The 20981-nt window shown below is 36.4% G+C and overlaps 2 protein-coding genes across 4 annotated transcripts in view; both read right to left on the minus strand.

The window, feature by feature from the left end:
* On the minus strand, positions 1–17452 carry arhgef16 (Rho guanine nucleotide exchange factor (GEF) 16). Its single transcript, XM_026270614.1, has 15 exons — positions 17299–17452; positions 15154–15722; positions 13475–13526; positions 12865–13025; positions 12530–12586; positions 9934–10094; positions 8616–8768; positions 8388–8517; positions 3159–3233; positions 2763–2855; positions 1692–1846; positions 1184–1321; positions 581–648; positions 376–477; positions 1–269 (listed from the first exon to the last, which is right to left on the minus strand). The coding sequence occupies exons 2-15, from the start codon at positions 15637–15639 to the stop codon at positions 130–132; spliced, it is 1971 nt and encodes a 656-aa protein (XP_026126399.1). The 5' UTR covers positions 15640–15722; positions 17299–17452; the 3' UTR covers positions 1–129.
* A 968-nt stretch (positions 17453–18420) lies between these two features.
* The window catches only part of espn (espin), a 63409-nt gene continuing 60848 nt past the window's right edge, over positions 18421–20981 (minus strand). For 2 of the 3 annotated variants that reach the window (XM_026270619.1, XM_026270617.1), the window contains 4 exons: positions 20398–20477; positions 19943–19951; positions 19802–19813; positions 18421–19671 (listed from right to left, as the gene is read on the minus strand). In XM_026270619.1, the coding sequence (XP_026126404.1) occupies positions 19524–19671; positions 19802–19813; positions 19943–19951; positions 20398–20477 (249 nt within the window). In that variant the 3' untranslated portion in view covers positions 18421–19523. The remainder of the gene's footprint in view (positions 19672–19801; positions 19814–19942; positions 19952–20397; positions 20478–20981) is intronic. The other variant, XM_026270620.1, reaches the window with a different exon arrangement.

Below are 20981 nucleotides of genomic sequence, written 5' to 3' on the forward strand. Positions count from 1 at the left end.
TCTAGTGTGAGTGGTGTTTTCTGTGATGAACAGTTCATGAGGTTTATCTAATTCACATTACTAACACCTTACACTTATTTAAAATCATTAAATCTCTGTGAACAGTGTTCTTCAGTGTGTTGAGTCTGCTCAGACGTCCGTCTCCTTGCGCAGTCGCTCCATTCGCTGGATGTTGTTCTCCATTGCGGTGCGGTTTGTGATCTGAGTGGCACAGTTGGCAGGAAACCAGCCCCTCTCCCCATCTCTCATCCGTTCTCCATGACACCAGCCTACAGCAAAACAGAGGCATTAACCTAATTCCTCTATTTAGTAAACTATTATCCAAAGCAACCAAGAAAGAGCGCATGTGAATAGCACTTGGTCGACCCGGTTTACCTTCCACTTCCTGTAAAACGATGACCAGTTCCGCCTGCTGCAGGCTCAGCTCATCTGGTGCTTTTGGCATATAGGCTTTGGTAGCTTCATATTGAGGCAGGTCTTGGACGCCCAAACAAAATGAAGTGTTATTGATAGGACATGCTATAGGTAATCAAAAGTGATTACCAAGAATTAATGTGCATTAAGGACAAATGACAATCACCATCATTAGCGATGCTCTCGCTTTTTTTGACGTTGTGGAGTGCAGTGATCCATCGAGCTCTGTCCAACCTAAAAACAATTCCGAACAGAAGTAAATAAATCTAAGAGTTAACATTTAATTTGTGCTCTTTTCAGTGCAGCTACTGTCGTGTTAAACCAGTCTTTCAGTATAATAATTATAATGGTATAATTCTTAAAACATCCCCTTCAGACTGTGATTCACATCTTGACATTTTTAGTAATATTACAATACGACTGAACTGAAACAACCTAGGTTTACTTGATTATCCATGCATCATTTCCAAGAAAATTTGAGTTAAAATGAAAAATAAATAAAAGCCTGATTCTACAAAAATGAACCCCCTCCCCCCCAAAAAACATGGCAACATTAGATTTTGCATAAAGCTTCAAGTTAAAATCTCAAGTTTCTAGTGACCATTTTATCTGTCAGGCTTTACAGGGTTAATTATGACATCATGTCACATATATATTTCTGCTTTCACATCATAAAGGGTGAGAATCATTGATGCTGGAATATTCCTTAACATCTGGTTTAAAGAGGAGCTCCACCTGCTGACGAACAGGTGTTTCATGGGTCTCTTACCTGCTTTCTGCCACGAGTATCGTCTGCTCGCTGCTGGGACTCATCAGCAGCTTCAGATGGAGTTTGGCGTCTGTCGTTTCCTCTTCCATCTTAACCTTGTCCACAGTGGAGTAGTCCAACACAACATAACTCTCCTCACTAGATGAACACATGAACATCAGTTCACACATCAGTAAAGCAGCGTACTCAAGTCACATGATAGCAAGCGTGGTGCATAGCCAGAATACTTGGACGACCTTCTCCTACATGTGTGTGCTTTATCATAAACACTGCATCATTTTATACAGTTTATATGTTAAATAGTAACACTTTACGATACGGTCCTGTTAGTTTAACGCATGAGCTATACATTTGTTACAGTATTTATTATCCTTATGTGGTTAATAAAAATACATTGTTTATTCTTGTTAGCACACAGCCATTACATTATCAGGTTTGTCATTGAGTCAGGATCAGGAGTTCATGAGCAGTACTGTGGTCCGAGACTGCACAGAGACACACGTCTGACCTCTTTTTCCTGGTGATGATGAGCACATCATTGAAGAGGAACAGATAGCAGCTCTTAATGCTGATGGCTTTCCGGAAGATGCTGAGATCATCCGTGTACACGGCCAGCTCGCCGCTCTTCTTCAGCCAGCGGGATGATGACACTAACGGGAAATGCTAAAAACATGCAGAAGTATTTAGATACTAATAGAAAAAGGTTGAGAAACAATCTTTCTGTCTTACATCCCTCCCTGGTCTTTAGTGTTTTTCTTCGCAATCCTCTATTAAAATATCTTGCTTCTGAAATTACTTCCCTTTTGTTATTATATCAACACCTTTGATCTCAATCTTATTCTTCAACTTAACTCTTGACGTCTGGCAACCGCAGTTATAAAAGCTTGAAGAAACGTCACTTTCAGAACAAAAAGTACAATAGCCGTCACTGGGAGAGTACCTTTTAAGTTTAAGTGCTTTTGGCGTTTGAGTGTCAGCTTTCAGAAATTGTGACAAGTTAAAACTTTGTAAGCGGTAGACATTTTTTTTTTTTTTTTTAAAAGGACCGCTTTCTTTCAGGTGCATACCTTAAAGGTACCAATACGCACCATTTTGGTACAAAGGTACCACCCCAGTGACAGCTTTTGTACCTTTTATTCTGAGATTGTTGTTTCCAATGCAATGTTAATGCCAAATGAAAATAAAACATTTTCAAGATAATTAACCAGCGGTTAAATATGGTTAATAAATCGAGAGTAACAGAAATCTTGATCGTGATTGAAATACAATTTATTGTGCATATTCTGTTATGTTCATGTGGTTTTGCCGATCTATTATTATTATTATTATAAAAATAAGTGCTATAAAGATAAAAGTGTTTTCATGTGACTCTAAAAACCTGTTTTTATGATCCAATAAATTACAGATGAGTAAACTAATTTATTTCCCATTTAATTTAATAACTACTTCATCCACAGTAAATGCATTATTTTCTAATGAAAAAATACCTAAAAATCAAGCCTCATCTGGGTCAGAAATATGAACTGTTTGCTTTAAATGTGTCTGTTTTAAGAGTAACCTAGCCTGCCTAAACATGTACCTTGATTTTCCCGAACTCCATCTGTTTCTGGATGGTGTACATCTGCTCCGTCCGCTCCATCCTCCGCGCTCCATCATTACAGCACTTCACCAGCTGAAACACACACATAGATCAGCGGTGAAAAGCTGCTTCAGTGCAGGCTAGAGTTTGTGCTACTAAAACCTTTATAAAAAAAAACTTTTAAGTCACATTCAAGGCAACTTCCTCATACATGGGAATACAAGTAAACAGCAATCACACTTGGCTTCTAGAAAACAACATGTCGTTCCTTAACCTCTGAGGTTTTGTTAAAGAACAATAGTAGAGTCTACTCGTCAAGGAACAACCAGATCAACTCGTTTTGTAAAGGTGTGGTTTTACACATCCCTGGTTGATGTAAAGTGAGTAGCATCATACCTTACTGATCGCTTTAAAAGCCCAACAGGCTGCGTAGTACTCGGCGGTCTCTTTAGGGGTCTTCTGACAGATGGTCTGCGTAGATGTGGAAAGACGAAATCACTGTAGTTAAAACATGCTGCCATCATTATTTATTATTCCAAACCTGTATCAGTTTCTTTTGTCTGTTGAACACAAAAGATGATGAATATGGGGGTAACCAAACTGTAACGGACTTCTATAGTATGGACAAAATAGTTAGGAAGTCAGAGGACAGAAATAAACTTATACAGGGTTGAAATAACTTGAGGGTGTGTATTTTCATTTTTGGGTGAACTTTGCCTTTAAGAGTGGAGTCTTGCTTTTCTAACTTGCCTATTATTTTAATGGATTGCATATTTAAAACAAATCTTTATATTTCTCTTCTATATTCACTGATGTTGACACAAGCTGATGTTCCCGAACCTTTGCATGGCATTCTGTTAATAGAGTTTGAGTTCTAGTCATGTTGAATGATGACAGTTAATATGCAATGATGCTTGCAATGCAAAAATACACAAACATGAGAATAAGGCATTCATTACACACCTCATTTCTAAAACATTAGCAGAATGAACCATTTGTAAAATCATGCTTATGTAAATTGTCCAAAAGAAAAAGAAAAAGACGACAAATCCAGAAAATTATATACAGTGGGGCTCGAAAGTTTGGGCACCCCTTGCAGAATCTGTGAAAATAAGAGCAATTTTCAAGAAATAAGAGATACTAAATGCATGTTATATTTTATTTAGTACTGTCCTGAGTAAGATATTGTACATAAAAGATATTAACATTTAGTCCACAAGACAAAACAAATGCTGAAATTATTAAAATAACCCCACTCAAAAGTTTGGGAACCCTTGGTTCTTAAATTAAAGTTATTTTAAATTGCAATAATATTTCTAAGTATTGCAGTTTTCACTATATTTTGATCAAATAGCCTACAATATTTATTTCTTTAATTGCTAATGTGATCTTTATAAACCACAGTCTGAACACAATTAAGCCTTGCTTTATGGTTGACCAAAACTGGGTTTATCTAATCGTGTACTCAAAGCTGCAGTCAATGTTTTTTTGTTTGCATTTGTAATGTTTTAACTTTTGACGCTCTAGCGGTTAATAAACAGAACTGCTTGCGTCTTGCGGAAGAACATCGTAGCCGGATCTACTTCTCTCTGTTTATGTCTATGAAGAATCACAAAGGTACTGGGTTACTCCGCCGCGGTATCCCCGAAGCAATCTAAAATAGTCAGAATATAAACACTTATTATAGGTGCACCCTAGTGATTCAGGACAAGCTAAAAACATGGTTTGGAAAATGGATTCATGGCGTACTCGCTTATTATATACATTTTTCTACATTTTGAACACAAACAAAGTTACGGACCGCAGCTCTGATTGGTTGTTTCTTACCGGGAGCGATGTATTTCTGCAAATGGCAATAGGACACTGGGAGGAGCCAGAGGAGCTTGATTTTTTCACAGATTATCTGTCTCATATTCTACTGTCAGGACATAATGACAGGTTTAATAAATATGTAAAAAATATATTTTTACAAAAGTTACCTACTGCAGCTTTAAAGGGTTAGTTCACCCAAAAATGAAAATTAGCCCATACTTACTCACCTTGGAATCATCCCAGGTGTATATGACTTTCTTCTTTCAGACGAATCCAGTCAGATTTATTCTAAAGATGCTCTTTGATCTTTTAAGCTGTCTGATGCAACTCAGCAGATGTTGCACTCCATCGGTCCATGAGAAGTTAAACAGAAAGTGTCCCACACGGATCCCAGCGGGTGAAAAATGGCCTTCTGGAGCGAACTGATGCATTTTTGTAAGAAAAATATCCATGTTGAAAACGTAATAATCACTTGACCGGTGAGTCTCGTGAAAACAGGAGCACAGGAAGCAAAGGTTCCTTACTTTAGCAATGGAAAACCGTCTCCTCTTGAGCTTATATCAAAATCCTCCAACATTCTTCTTCACAAATCCTCGTGTACTTCTAATAAGTGACGGTTGTGTCCTGATCTCTCCTCTGTGTTTCCACGTGCAACACTTCTGAGCGGCGCATGCACAGAGACCTCGTACATCATCCGTCCGGAGCACAGGGAGCACAAAAATGAATCGATTCGCTACAGGAGGCTCTGTTCACACCACCCCAGCCATGGGACACACTTCTTTGTAATGGATGAGCTTTTTTATTAAACTTCTCATGGACCGATGAAGTGCAACATCTGCAGAGTTGCATCAAATAGATTGAAAGATCAAAAACCATTTTTAAAATAACTCCAACTGAGTTTGTCTGAAAGAAGAAAGTTATATACACATAGGATGACTTCAAGGGGAGTAATTTATGGCTTAATTTTCATTTTTGGCTATACTATACTATTCTAAACTAGTGAATAAACCGCAATAATGTGAGAAATGTTAAAGATTTGAATAAATTTTGGTTTGACTGTATATATATATATATATATGCTGTAGCGTATATAATAGAAATACTAATAAGATTTCCAAGTAGACAGTAAAGGTTTTTGTCATGCTTGAGCTTTAGTTAGGCTGAAATTTGAAAGTTAAGTTGGCGACATAAATGCAATGTTTAGGTTTTAATATTTTTATGACTATTATTTTGATTTATGCCTTAGTTTTAGTTTGTATCTTTTTACCTTTTTTAAAGTAATGAGAAATAGTTTTTTCTTCTTGTTTTTTTCTTGATTTATAACTTAATATCCGGTTTTAATGTATACCTTTTAAAGTAATGTGAAATAGATTTTTGTATTTTTATTTAATTTATGTATATTTTTATTTTATAAATTTTTAATTGATATATTTGTATTTTGAACGTAATTTGGCAGTTAAATGCATTAAATGGGTATAGTTTTAACATTAATGTATGCAATTTTAATAACTAATAAATTTATTTTTCTAAAAAGGAAACAAATTAGTTGTTTATTTTAAGGGATCTATCTATCTATCTATCTATCTATCTATATATATATATCTATATATATCTATATATATATATATCTATCTATCTATCTATCTATATATATATATATATATATATATATATATATATATATATATATATATATATATATATATATATATATACACACACACACACACACACACACACACACACACAACCATTTAAAAGTTTGTGATCACTTGCAGATTTCTTTGTTTTCCTAAGAACAACACATTTTCGTGCAATTCACAAAAATTGTATCCATTTTACAAACAACTAAAATTTATAAAATAGAGCAAGTGTCAGTCCTCTACATTGATCTCATGGTATGGCTGTTAATTCAACATTTCATAAGACTAATAGATTAAGAGAAAACCCTTTTGCAATTGTGTTGCACAGCTGGGAACCGTTGTACTAATGGAGCAAACAGGGGCGCATGGCATTTTTTAGGTTAGTTTAGTATTTTTTTTACAGGCTTAAAATGGCCAGAAAGAACGAACTTTGATTACGACCCATCATTCTGTTGTTTTCCTTAGAAAGGAAGGCTACTCATTTCGAGAAATTAAAAATGTCTTATGCTGTTAACTACACCCTTCAGAGAGCAGCACCGACTGGCTTTAACAAGGACAGAGAAAGACCCTGACGCACAACTGAGCAAGAAGACAAATATCTGAGAGTGTGTTGTTTAAGACAGACGTCTCACAGGTCTTCAACTGGCAGCTGCACTCAATAATACCCATCAAACCCCAGCATCAACAGTGAAGAGCTGGCTTCAGAAGCGCCAAGAAAAAGCCATTTCTCAGACTGGCCAATAAAAACAATAGACTGCTATCCCAAGATTTTGAAATGCCATGTCATGCCCTGTGGACAGCACTTGATCGGAGCCAATCTAACTTTCATCCTGCAGGACAGGAACAGGATGATGACCCAAAACACACCTCCACTGCTGTTTGAAGATTGAGCAGTGCGCTGGAGATCTGTCTGTAACGGAGCAATGCACAGTCTCTGGATCTGAACCCTGTTGAGCGTTTGTGGGAGCTGCTTGATCGTATGGACGAGATGCTCCAGGAAACATGGGAGCAAATCTCATCAGATCACCTTGAAAAACTGACAGCCTGTAATGGCTCCAACCCTTTTTTTTGTTTTGTTTTAGTTTTACCTGATGGAGGTTTGAAGAACACATTCATCATTTCTATCAAAATCATTATTTCTAACTCTGAAAATGTTAGCACGTCCCGTTCTTTTGCTACATTTCCTATTCAGACTAATTTCATGTGTTTTTCCATGGAAAATAATCTTAAGTGATCACAAACTTTTGAGCAGTAGTGTATATTAACACATTTCAGTAATATTTGTAATGTTTTTTTTTTTTTATAATTCTCTTCTGCTCATCAAGGCTGCAAAAATCCTGAAAAAAAAAAAAAAAAAACGAATCGTGCAAAAATGTTTCAATGTTTCAATTACAAAATAAAATAAAGGTTTCTATTGTAATATCCTTTAAAATTAAATTTATTTCTGTGTTGCAAAGCTGAATTTCCATCAGCCATGACTTCAGATATCATTATGACATGCTGATCTATTCTGTGAATTATCAAACAATATAAATCTTTGCCATCACTTCTTATCAATTTAACACATCCTTACTGAATAAAAGTTTTAATTTATTTCAAAAATAAATAAAAAATGTACGGACCCCAAACTTTTGAACAGTAGTGTATATTGATAGAACAGATTTCTATTTTAAATAAATGTTCTTCTTTGGAACTTTTGTTTCATCAAAGATTCCAAGAAACTATCACAGGTTCCAAAACAATATGAAGCAGCAGCACAAGAGTTTCATCACTGATAATAAATCCTCATTATGATTTCTGAAGATCATGTGACACTGAAGACTGGAGGAATGATGCTGAAAATACAGCTGCGCATCACAGGAATTAATTAGATTTAGATGTATATTATAACAGAAAAATGTTATTTGACATCATATTATTATTTCACAATATTACGTTTTCCTGTGTTTTTGATCACGTAAATGCAGCCTTTATGAGCAGAAGAAACTCCTGTAAAAACATTTTTAAAATTCTGATCCCAAATTTTGACCGGGAGCATTTATAAACTTTATTTTATATTTTTTATTCCAACACCTAAGAGAGCTTGAAGGCAGTGTTAGCGCAGAGCTGGAACTGAAGTCCAGGTTGGATGACTAGAAGCTGTGTTTTACAGGAGGACTGTGTCTCTTACGTCTAAAAGAAGTGGCAGACGAGTGATTCTCTGCATGGGTAAGATGAGGAAGGAGATCATGGGCAAACCTCCACACGCTTCACTGCACTCAATCTGCTTCAGAGTTTCTCGAAACGCCTGGTTATTTGACCTAAAACACAGAAAAGAACCATAAATCACACCGAAATCCTATTAACAACTGTTTTGCACTTTAGCCTCCGTTCATTATTTTATCGTATGGGTGCTTACTGTAGTTTCTGGAGCGTTCTCTGCTGGAAGGTCTCATTGGAGCAGTATACAATGTACGGCTGGAAATGTTGAGTCGCATATTTATTCACTATATCACTGATGTCCCGGATCACAGGGTGTTTCTGGTGACGTCTATCCAGATCCTCAAAAAACCTTTGAAACATTAGATATAGTAGCTTATATGTGATCTTCATATGCCAAGTGTTGCATTCCACATTTAAATGCAAAAAAAAAAAAAAAAAAATTACCAATACAGTGGAAAGGCATTTGAATATTTCTTTAGGAAACTGACAAAAGGGAAATAGTGGGATGTGTAAACAGCGCTGTGCAGAACCAGACCACCAGGGGGCGCGAACGCCTCATGCAACTCTCTCTGCAGCTCACTGAAGCTCTCCAGCATTTTAAAATAAAAAGATACAAATGAAAAGCATGCATCATATCTATAATCTTCTGGACTGTTATCACTCACTGTTATAGTGTGATTTGAAGGGCCAATTATACATGAGCACTATAGTAGAACGTGTCTGGTTTCTATTTCTGAAACCTGCTATCCTTAGTTTGAGAAAAATTGATTTCTCCTACCGCTGGTCAACTTTAACACCGCAGCTTCACTTATTATTTGCCTCTATTGTCAGTATGGGAAATACTCTCTAGGTAAGATAAATTTTACCCATTTATATGCAAGAGACTTTCTCCATAAGCTCCTATCAAACAGAAGGTTTGGAGTCGGTTATTTCCCAGCCCTAAAGGCAACTCCCAGACTGGAAGGTCTCACTCCCACGATCCAGCTAATTTAATGTGCTCGTTTCATAAACAAGACCAGGCCGCATGACACAACATGCTCGAAATCTTTAGCATACCACTTCACTTTAGCCTGCTTTAGAGCCACAACACTGAATGTCTCCAGAAGAATCATGCATTCACAGTTTCTGAGAAACAGGAATAAAAGTTTCATTGTAAAAGTGTGAAAGACTTTTTCAGTGAAACATGAATCCAGGAAGTGGGAAGCTGCTTAACCAGTTTAACCAGCGAGTCTGAACACGTCTAAACTCCTGCGTGAACCCAGATCCAGCTTTTTAATCATCTGTATTAAATCTGCCTCAGAAACGAGCTGAACCGGTAACTCCAGAGTCACACTCTGCTTGCCATATTTCACAATGTTTACATCCATTTCAACAGAAATATGCTTTTCATTCATTAACTATTCAGTATATAGTGTGTGTGTGGTCTCCTGAAAACTCACTAAAAAGTATTTTCTAGACTTCATTTTTCACGGGTTGCCACATTAGTATGTATGACACAAGAGAAAACTGTGTACCGTTTGCTGACGTCCTGGATGACGGATATGTTGGAGAACAGATGATGGTGCTCTGTGGTAGTCATGGTCTTCTTCAAATCTGCACTCTCTTTAAAATGAGTCACCAGGATACTTAAACTGTGCAGGTAGGAATATTCTGACGTGATGATTTCAAAGATGGCCTGCACACACACAAAATAATAATAAAAGTCACTTGTGGTGTATTAAACAGGTAAAGAATAAAACAATGTTTCAGTTTGTGACATGGAGAAGGGATCTGAACTTGTTACAGAGAAACCCTCTTATCACTTGAGCCCACTCTTAAAAATCCAACAAACTGATCTGAAGAACATAGGATATAGTAACATCAACAGCTTTTCAAGTCAGCAACTAGAAAACCCTAAAATATACAATGTATGTATAGTATAAAATATATAAAACGAAACCAAAACAATAATTGGAAGAAACTTCAAAACAAAGAATTATTAGTCAAAGGTTGTCCAAGAGTTAACTGTGTGTGTGTTAATGTGCAGTTCTGTTAGAGGTGCGTGCTTAGGCCAGCATTACCATTTCTCAAACATAAAGTTAGTTATTTAAACAATTAATCTTTGGCACACAAGCTGTTCCACCCCTTCTCCGCTTGAATGCACCTAAGGTCATGTGACTTAAGGAGAAGTGCGCCAATAGTTTTCTAAGAGTCAGACTTGTAATCTTCTGCTAGTGGACGGTGAAACCACATAGACTTATCACTGTAGGACGAATCGAACCATATGTGGAGACCACAATATCATATGCAGTAATATCTATACGAACGATCAGAGATCTGCTGTGTTTCTCTTTCTCTCCTGAAAAGACCTTTCATTTCAGGAATAATAAGACATGCTTTAAAGTTCAACCATGCTTTAGGAATGAATGGGCTTTCCATGAAAATCCACAATACAGGCTCATTTAAAGCAGCAGGAGGATCAAATGATCAGCTAGGAGTCAGATGTCTGGGTGTGTCTGTGTGAGAGTGTGCTCAAAGTGAACTTTAGTATTTACACAGCCATGTCAGTGCACCCATATCAACACAACAGCCACCTGACAATGACTACACCAAAGGACATCACTGACTAGTGCCAGCCAGAAATATATACACAATGAATCTAGAATACAAGTTTGCTCTTTTTAATTAAATTACAGAACTGAACTTTTCCATGATATAAAATTTTTTGAGCACCTGGATTTATTTATTTATTTATATATATATAAAGTTATTTATTTTTTGTAATTTATTAAAAATAAAAATCAAACTTACATTCTAGGTTCATTGCACCCAAACTGAAATATTTCAAGAGTTTTTTTAGTTTTATAATATTCATATATTCATAAGTTGACTTAAAGGAAAAAGTGTGGGAGGAAGAGGTGCACAAGCAACAGGGATGACCACAGCCTTGGGGAGATTGTCAGGGAAAGCCGATTCAAGAACTTGAGAGAGCTTCACATGGAGTGGACTGAAGCCGGAGTCAGCGCATCAAGAGTCACAACACTCAGACGTCTTCAGGAAAAAGGCCCCAGAACCAAGCTACTCCTGATCCTGAAAATACCTCAGAAGCATTTCACCTGGGGTAAGGAGAAGAAGATCTGGACTGTTGCTCAGTGGTCCAAAGTCCTCTTTTCATATGAATGTAAGTTAAGCATTTCATTTGGAAATCAAAGTTTGGAGTCTGGAGGAAGACTGGAGAGGCACAGGATCCAAGCTGCCTGAAGTCCAGTGTGAAGTTTCTGAAGTCAGAGATGATTTGGAGAGCTGTGACATCTGTTGGAGTTGGTCCATTGTGTTTTATCAAGTCCAAAGTCAATGCAGCCATCTACCAGGAGATTTTGGATGACTTTATGCTTCCATCTTCTGACAAACTTTATAGAGTTTGCTGACCATGATATTACTGTGCTTGATTGGCCAGCCAACACACCTGACCTGAACCTCACAGAGAATCTATGGGGTATTGTGAAGAGGAAGAGAAGTAACATCTGACAAACAACACAGAGGAGCTGAAGGACGCGATCAAAGAAGCATGGGCTTCAATAACGCCACGCTGCATTGAAGCAGTAATTCATACAAAAGAAGCCCTGACCAAGTATTGAGTGCATAATTAAACTTACTTAAACAGTTCTGTTTGTTTGTTTGTTTTTTGGGATTGATCTTTGAGAAAATATTCACTTTTTTTAGATACTGAATTTTAAATGTTTCTAAGCTGTAAAACATAACCATCAGAATTAAAATAAAAAACCTTAAATATTTCAGTTTGTTTACAATAAATCTAGAGTATAAGAAACTAATCACTTTTCTATTTGAATATATTTTAAAATGTAATTTATTTCTGTGATGCAAGCTGAATCTTCAGTAGCCATCACTGCAGCTAATAACAACCAATTATTCATATTTGAGCAGCAAACCAACATATAAGAATGACTTGAGTCTTGCTACATAATAAATATACTACATTTTATAATAAACCTAATATTCAATATTAAAATCAGTTATTTTAAATTGCATTATTTTACAATATTAGTGTTTTTATAACATTTTTATCAATAAATGCAGCCTTGATCCGCAGAAGAAACCTGAAATACTCACTTCTTGTCTTTTGCGTTCTTCAGGGGAGATGGTATCCAAAATGCCCAAATCTTTCACCTAAGTTTGAAATAAAACAATAAATGCACTTATTAGGAATCAGCAACATCTTTTATAAACATGAGCCTATTTTTATATATTATTTATTTTCCTTTAAATTAATAAAATAATGCAATGCATCTATGTCTTAAGCTGAACCAAATCATGAAATAGTTTCTGTGAAGTCTCTAAATGTAATATGCTAATGCAGTATAGTGACACTTCTCCTCTCTCAGGGGTTTGAGACACAGCTCGATCTGGAGCGAGTGGCCCTTCAGCAGGCGTTCGGCTCTCGTCACCTGTTGTAGTTGACTCCAGGTCATGTACGCTGCCCTGTAGTTCTTCACCACGATGCCCTGATCCTCCTCTGGAGGCTCGGTCGGTGACAACTCATCGTCCTCTGTGCTCAGGCTGCTGGCGTTCAGGCCTCGCTCCTTGATCTCCTGGTAAAACCGCGGCTCTGTAAGATAATGAACAACTTTCAACCCGCTGCAATTCATATAGTATCACTTTTGACGTTTCTGGCCTTAGAAGTATTACAACGATCATTGAAGGAATTACAGTACATCTCACTTTACCCAAAAATCGAGTAACTGGGATTCAAACGGCATTAGTAACATTTACAGTAAGGTTCCCCTACATTTTAAACATTTCCTTATACAATGATCAAATAAAAAGCTGTAGTAGTTAATATAATTTACTGGACCTGAGCTAACATGAACTAACAATGTATTGTTTATGTTTATTTAATTTTAATAATTATTGACTATGTAATGGATGAACTGATGCTGACTAACGGGTCTTATTATAAGGGGCTACTGCTGATTGTATAGTTTTTTTTGAAGTGCGTTCAGTTCATCAAGGCAAACTTAGAAAGTTCAGTTTTTGGAAAAACTTTGAACAACAAACCATCTTTAAAAGAGCCAGCGTGCTTCCTGTTCCTGATCCTCCCCAATGTTTTCTGCAAGGAAAGACAGCATAAACACACATGACAATGTGATTTTTAGTTTCCTACAGGATGAAAAACTTAAAATGTTCTTTGATGGTTGACAACTTAAGAAAAAATGCATTAAGAGTTTCTCATATCTTAATAGATGACATTAAAACACCCCAAAACTCTTCTGATAGCTATACAATTAATATTTTTGAATAAACTGAAGAGTATAGAGCTGAAAGTAACGCTGAGGGAGAGATATTGGGAATAGTCCTAAAAAATGAACCAGGGATACATACGCCAACATCTTACATGTGTTTTATATGAGCACATGTGCTGCACACTCCAGCATGCATTTATGATTACGGTAATGAGTCAAAATCCCATTTGAGTCACCATTTGGATTTAAGCCATCAAATACTGAAGAGTCTAGAGTTGGATCATTTCTGCAGAATTCGTTTAGCGATTCTTTTAACCCTAACTGATGCAGTGTGCAACTTATAATTTCTAAACCTTGTCAGAAAGATGTACCCATGTCCATATACCAAGATAACAAAGGCAAGATTCACCAGGCTTCATTTGTGAAATCATGGTTTAGTGAGCATGAGGATTGCAGTCCAATGAAATATTAGAGTGTGCAACCTTCGGAGAAATTAAAATGAAAATGAAAATCTACACACTGCATCAGTTACACTTTATTGTCAAAAGTATTGGGACACCCCCTTCTACTGAACAGGTTTGACTACTTTAGTCATTTCTACGAATGCAATATTTAATGGTATTCTAGGGAAATGTGTGCTTCTAATTTTATAGCAACAGTTTGGACAGAACCCTTTTCTATTATATCATGACAATGTCTCTGTGTATAAGGCAAAGTAAAAAAATAAATGATTGATTCAGTCAGTGTGGAAGAACTTGACTGGTCCAAGTCCTAATCCCAGCTGAACACCTCTGGTGTGACTTTAAAAGCAGACCTCGAACCAAAAACTCGTCACCAAACACCAATGACTTGGGCATACACTATACAGACAAAAGTATTGGGACACCACCTTCTTCAGACCAGAAAAAGGCACTCCCAAAACTGTGGCAACAAAAATGAAAACATAGCGTATTTTATATGTTGCAATAGTTCTGGAAATTCTGGAAGTGTCTTTTTGGCTCAAAGTCTGCATTTAAAGTCACACCAGAGGTGTTCAGCTGGGATTAGGACTTGGACCAGTCAAGTTCTTCCACACTGACTGAATCAATCATTTATTTTTTAACTTTGCCTTATACACAGAGACATTGTCATGATATAATAGAAAAGGGTTCTGTCCAAACGGTTTGTACTCATGGAAATGGTCAAACCTGACCATTAGAAGGGGGTGCCCCAATACTTTAGGCAATATATAGTGTATGATTAAATTAATCATTGCCAAATCTTACAACAAGCCAGAAATATATGCAATAATGATGTAATCCTAAAATCTTAAGTATTTGCATCTTTAAATCTAGATTCTTATATGCTTATAATTAGATCTAGATATAAATGCTTTTAAAAATAACACTCCCACAATATATTTCACAAATCCTGACTGTGGATTCAACAAACGATGTTGATTCGAAAGCATCCAGGTGGTTTAATAACAAAATAAACTGAAAGCAAGACACTTGCCTTGCGTCCTGATTTCTGTGGCTGCTTCTGGTTGACCGGCTTCTCTTCGCCGACCGGTGAGAGCACTTCTGTTTGGAGTTCACTTGGCAAAGCGTCAAGATTCAGACTAGTGACGGCAGCACGGTACGATTTATTCCTGCGATTCCTCCTCAGCGAAAACCCATCGCCCAAATCGCTGTCATAGTCCTCCCAGGAGAGGTCGGGGGGCAGGGTCACCACGGTGGTGTGATGGCGGTTTTTTGGGCGGCTGCTCACAGCCAGGTTCTTGGGAATGAGCTGTCGAGCGCCCTGCTTGCGAGCCGCTTCGCTCTGGGTGCTGAGCACTACAGTCCTCTGCTCATCCTCAGGGGAATCCACTCGGGACAGGTCGATGCTCGAGGACGAACGTCCAGACGGCTGCTCCAGCTGGAGGGCTGAGCTGAAACGGCTCTCCGGAAGAAGGAGAGACTGGTTCCCCGTGGAGCCATAGGAGTTTCTGTGGGACATGGCACCTTCACCCGGTTTCCTGATCGGCTGTTTGTCACTGGAAGAACATCAGTTTGGGGTCACCAGCAGACCACAACACGAACCTGTTACAACAGAGATGGGTGGAGTGACAGAATGAAGTTCAGCTGTAATTCTGATTGCATGTAATTTGAGACTGCAAGGGTGGAAGCCTTTTCACGATTTTAAAAGATCTCAAAAGGAAGACAATGTGTAAACCTGTAAAGAAATATTCACTACTTCTTTCCGCTCATCAACAAAGTACTCCGTGAAGTCTAGGTGAACATTACTATGATCTAGACTTTGCTAAAATAATGTAATTATCACCCGAAGATAATGAAACCAGTCCAGCTCACATTTCACTCCAAAACCAAAATGGAGCACGCTTTTAGTTGTTGTTTTATATTGGGACATTATTTTAATAATAATGGTTAAAATGAAATACTTTTGGGATTAGTAATTGCATTTCTGCATTACTGCAATTTCTTGATTGCAATAATTTCCCCCCAAATTCAACTATGTATGTTGTAAATCTGCATGCATTATGTATGTTGCAAGATTAAAAATAAATGAAGCAATAATTAAATAAAGGAGTGCAGACCATTTTATTCTTTTGAAATTCAAATCAGCATTAATGATTAGCATCACCATAAAAAACACTTAAAAGTATATATATTGCTTCAGGTCACATTTATTTAAATTATTGCCCTTTATACGACAGATTATTTCAAAGCATCTTATTATAATAATAAACAGGAAAATAACATTCAACGTTATAGAAATTATATATGATGAAACTATTCTACTTTTAACTGTAAAGGTGAAAAAAGATTACTGCGGCAAAGTGTATTATTTAAGAAATGTGCAAGCATCTCTACAGGAGGCAGTTGTGTCTCATTAACTATATTTACTCTCTTTTAAAAATATGAACTAATATATTCATCTGTAAATAGCCTTACATATAGAAAATATAACCAAATGTAAATATGAGTAATCAGGAAACAGGCAACTATCATTTCAGTTACAGGCCTAGGCCTATACTACAACAATGTGTGTAATATTACAGCATGACACAAAACATTTCATCTAGTCCCTGAAGGTAATGTCTGTTTTAATTCTATTTTTACACATTATCAAAGCATGATCGTCACTGCCGCTGTTACTCCGCCGGTTATTTTCCCGGGAATCCGATCTCACACCTGTCTGGAATGTCCCTTGATCACGGAAACAGGTGCACGAATCATGTTCAGTTTCGTATACTCATAAAATTCTTAAATAAATAAATAAATAAATAAATAAATAATGGATGGTTCTTCACGGAACCACATATGCAAACAATAATAATAATAAAAAAAACTTCATTTCAGGTGCGATAAAACAACATTATATATTACCGCTAATTACATAACAGAAATCCCTGTGTCTCATGACAGCTGTTGGTCAATGTTTATATATATTTAGAGAAGTTTTCTTTCTTGAGCAGTTTTCTTGACATAGCTATTGGATTAAAGACACTAATGCGGAAATATTTTAACATATAACTGATCCTAGTCATCTGTACATACCACTGTAACAGCATTTCACGACCAGATCGACTGGTTATCTGAACAAGAGCACTTTTAGTTCGTTTAAAGGCCGTACATAAATACAGGATTGACTTACCCGGCTGAAATCACATCCACCGTGATTCTGAAAAATGTGCAGATGTCAGATTTCTCTGCACGGATCCTGAACATATATCTTTTAGCAGAACTTCAACGCATTCCTGCACCGACACGGCCTCAGTGTCGCTCGCGCTGCGTCTCTCCAGGTGAGCCAAGCCACACCCACTTCCTCCAAATCTATATTTCTGTACATATGAGATGGCATTCATTTGCGCACTTATGGCCAGATATTTTATAAATAATTTTTTTTCTAGTTGCCTACTGTAATGGTATAATAATAATAATAATAATGATAATAATAATAATAATAATAATAATAATAATAATGCACACTGCGCCATCTGCTGGTAAAGTGTGTCACTACACAAGCTAAACCTTTACTGAAGTTGATGCTTTTGATTAAGTGATGGTAGTTTTATACTTTTTTTTTGTAGTTTGCTACGATATTAATATATATATATATATATATATATATATATATATATATATATATATATATACACACAAATTCAATTCAGTGATGTTTCAAGATATTGGCAATGAAATTTGTAACCTTCAGTCCTGTAACTTGTGTTTATGAACCTTCAGCAAAAAATACACAATTCTATTAATGAACGTATTAAATTAATCAAATTGCTTAATAAAGATATCTTCTATTATTTTATGTTAAAACATACCATGAGAAGAACAGTTTACGCATGAGCAACTGGCCTGTCACTTGATATAATCTAAAATGTTTTGGTTGTGTTTTTGTGTAATGTGTATTAACTATTTCACTGGCACAAACTGTTGTTTTGATTTTTTATTACATTACCGTTGCAATTGGGAAAATGAAAGTTTACAATCGTCTGCCTATGAAAGCCAGGCTGAAACCAGAAAACAAAAAACCAACAAAAAAAAAAAACATGTAACTGACCATGATATTATTGGCCCATTAGAGTTTATAAGTATTTCTAAATGGAGTAATTATGAATAGAAAATGTTCTAATGGCAATGACGTTCACATCTTTGTTTACAGCATCATTATGGCATCTGATAAACGAAAGCAGAATGTTCCCAAACTCAAGGAGGACCATGCTTATCACTTATACACTTATACAGTAGTAAAGAAAAAAAAATACTATACATAAACTCTACCCATTGCACAGTGACTGACACAAGATAGACAAATTACGTTTATATGCATGTGTAAATATGCACACACACATATACTTTCACACATGCACACACACACACTCACATACAGTTTCACATCCGGCACTTCTCTGATGTCTAGTTACTCTAAATACATTAACAATAAACAACAAGCTACAGTTGCCCAGCAGAGAAGGAAAAGACAGCTTCATTATTGGGGAGCGCAGCATGGCTGAATACACTGTCATGGTTTCATGACACTTTAATTGACATCATTTCCCTGACAATGTCCCGTGTAAATCTCAGCACAAAGGGTGACAGGGTTTTTTTACTTAGACCATCAGATGCAATAGAATATTAAGACATTGGCTTTTCTTGTGCTCTTATGGGTTTCACTTTAATTTCATAATGTGTTTTCGTAGGTGGCTGTTATTATCTAGATCTGAAATACATTCTGAGTTTGTTAGCTATAGACTATTATAAGTTGTGCTCTCTGACGCCACCTTTTGGTGAAACATGTATATGTACAGTGCAAAGAGACTACTGGTAAACTATTTCTGCATTTGTTTCTATACATAATGTATCATTTCCAAATTGCATTTTTTATGTGAGAAACATAGATGCACCATAACACAAAGCGTCACTTACTTTATGTAAGAATACATTGTGCCATAACACCTGTCCAGGACTATTTTAACAGATTACATAAAGTAAATAATAATAAAAAAGGTTTCAAGCAAAGTACATGTGATTTCCTTGACATATATTTTCTATTTATAATTGACAATATTACTAGAGATTTCACATGAGATGTATAACAAGCGAATGGATCAGGTGGGGAATGCTGCAAATGTCTGGAAATGAAACAAATGACTAACAATCTTATGCATAAGACCTGACCACAGTAAAAACATTAGTTTGATTCATTTTTTTTTTTCTCTTTAACGGTACAGTGCATCTTCAGAGCTCAGACGAAGTGATGCAGAACGCTGTCTGGTGACCCACGCGTGGTCTGTGTCTAAAGGGTCTGGCAGACTCTGGACAGTGTCCTACATTTATACGAGCGGGGAGGGGGTGACTGGGAGTTTACTACTGTTTCGCTATGTCGCCTTTCTTTAAAATAATCTGCCGCTGCCACGGTGCCAGCTTGGTTTCGTCATAGCCCAGCGTTCGTAGTCGCTCCAGCTCCGACTTCTCCTCGCTCTCCTTTTCCATTCGCCGCTGCTCCTCCTCTTTCCTGCAGGGAAGAGGAGAACAAAGAAACGGAAAACTAGGTACATCCACGTTTTTGATATCATGCACATGAAAACAGTCAAAATGTCAGAAATAGGAGCTACTTCTACAACTATCACTAGTCAGTGTCTTACCTTTTCTGTTCCCTGTCCATCCAGGAGTGAATAAAAGAAACAGAGGATTATTGGTATATGTATATGTTTATATTTTTGTAAATTTGCCTACAAGATTTAAAAAAAAAAAAACACTAAAATGGGAAATACAGTTTTACTTACGTCTTATCACTTTGGTATTATAATCCACACAAGACAATGAAAGTAAAAGACAGAAAATTTACAGATTTGCATGGAAGAAATGTCAGGCATGCTAAAGGCAGTTCTAGTTATGAATGATATAAACAAAGCTAGTTCTCGTATATTACTGATAATTGCAATACAAATAATATTACTGGTGATATTAGTATTAATGATATTTGAAACTGGCAAGGACAACAAAACAAAGACTTTATTTTAAAGGTTATGTTCATTATTCAAGTTAAACATGGAATTGAATTATAAATGTGCCACATATACAAGCAACTTTACCACAGTAGTAAAACTATAATGTATAGAAAACAGTCAAACTTGAGGTTGACGGTTGAATGAGGTTTGCAAACAATAAAGTGTAAAAACACAGGGGACAGTAAGAAGCAAACAGAAAGACTAAAACAAGAGCTCTGGCTTTAACTTACTTCTCTTCTTCCATCTTTTTCTTCATGATATCTCTCCTCCAGGCAGGCAATGAAGCCAAACGGGCCGCCTCTTCTTCAACCTGAAACACACACACACACACACACAAAGAAGAAGAACAAATAGCTGGTGAGGAGATCAGAATACTTTTGTTTTTTCACTACAGTTCCAAGAAAAAAAAAAGGATTTGAGTCTTTAAATACAAAGCACAAAGCACTGTAGTGTGAAATAAAAACATATATTTAATTGTGGAATACTGGAAACACTGAAAAGGTGAATAATTAAACTGATATAAACATGTTTTGTCTGCATTTAAATCAAGAAAAAAAAAAAACTAATCTTATCACTGTATAAATAAACAGGATATCACTTCACAGGCCTACATGTGAAAAAAAAAAAAGATAGTTTTTATGATTGTTGCAATGTGTACTGAACATATGCACAATAGCACTCTTACTATATTGCTTAATTGCATTTTTGACCTGTTATATTTAGACTAGAGGTGGACTCAAGTGCTCCAGGGCAAACATACTAACACCAAGTCTTTGAACGATGTCATTGGGCCAAACTCTTAAAATGTAGACAG

Source organism: Carassius auratus, chromosome 8 (assembly GCF_003368295.1).
Source record: "Carassius auratus strain Wakin chromosome 8, ASM336829v1, whole genome shotgun sequence".
NCBI lineage: Eukaryota > Metazoa > Chordata > Actinopteri > Cypriniformes > Cyprinidae > Carassius > Carassius auratus.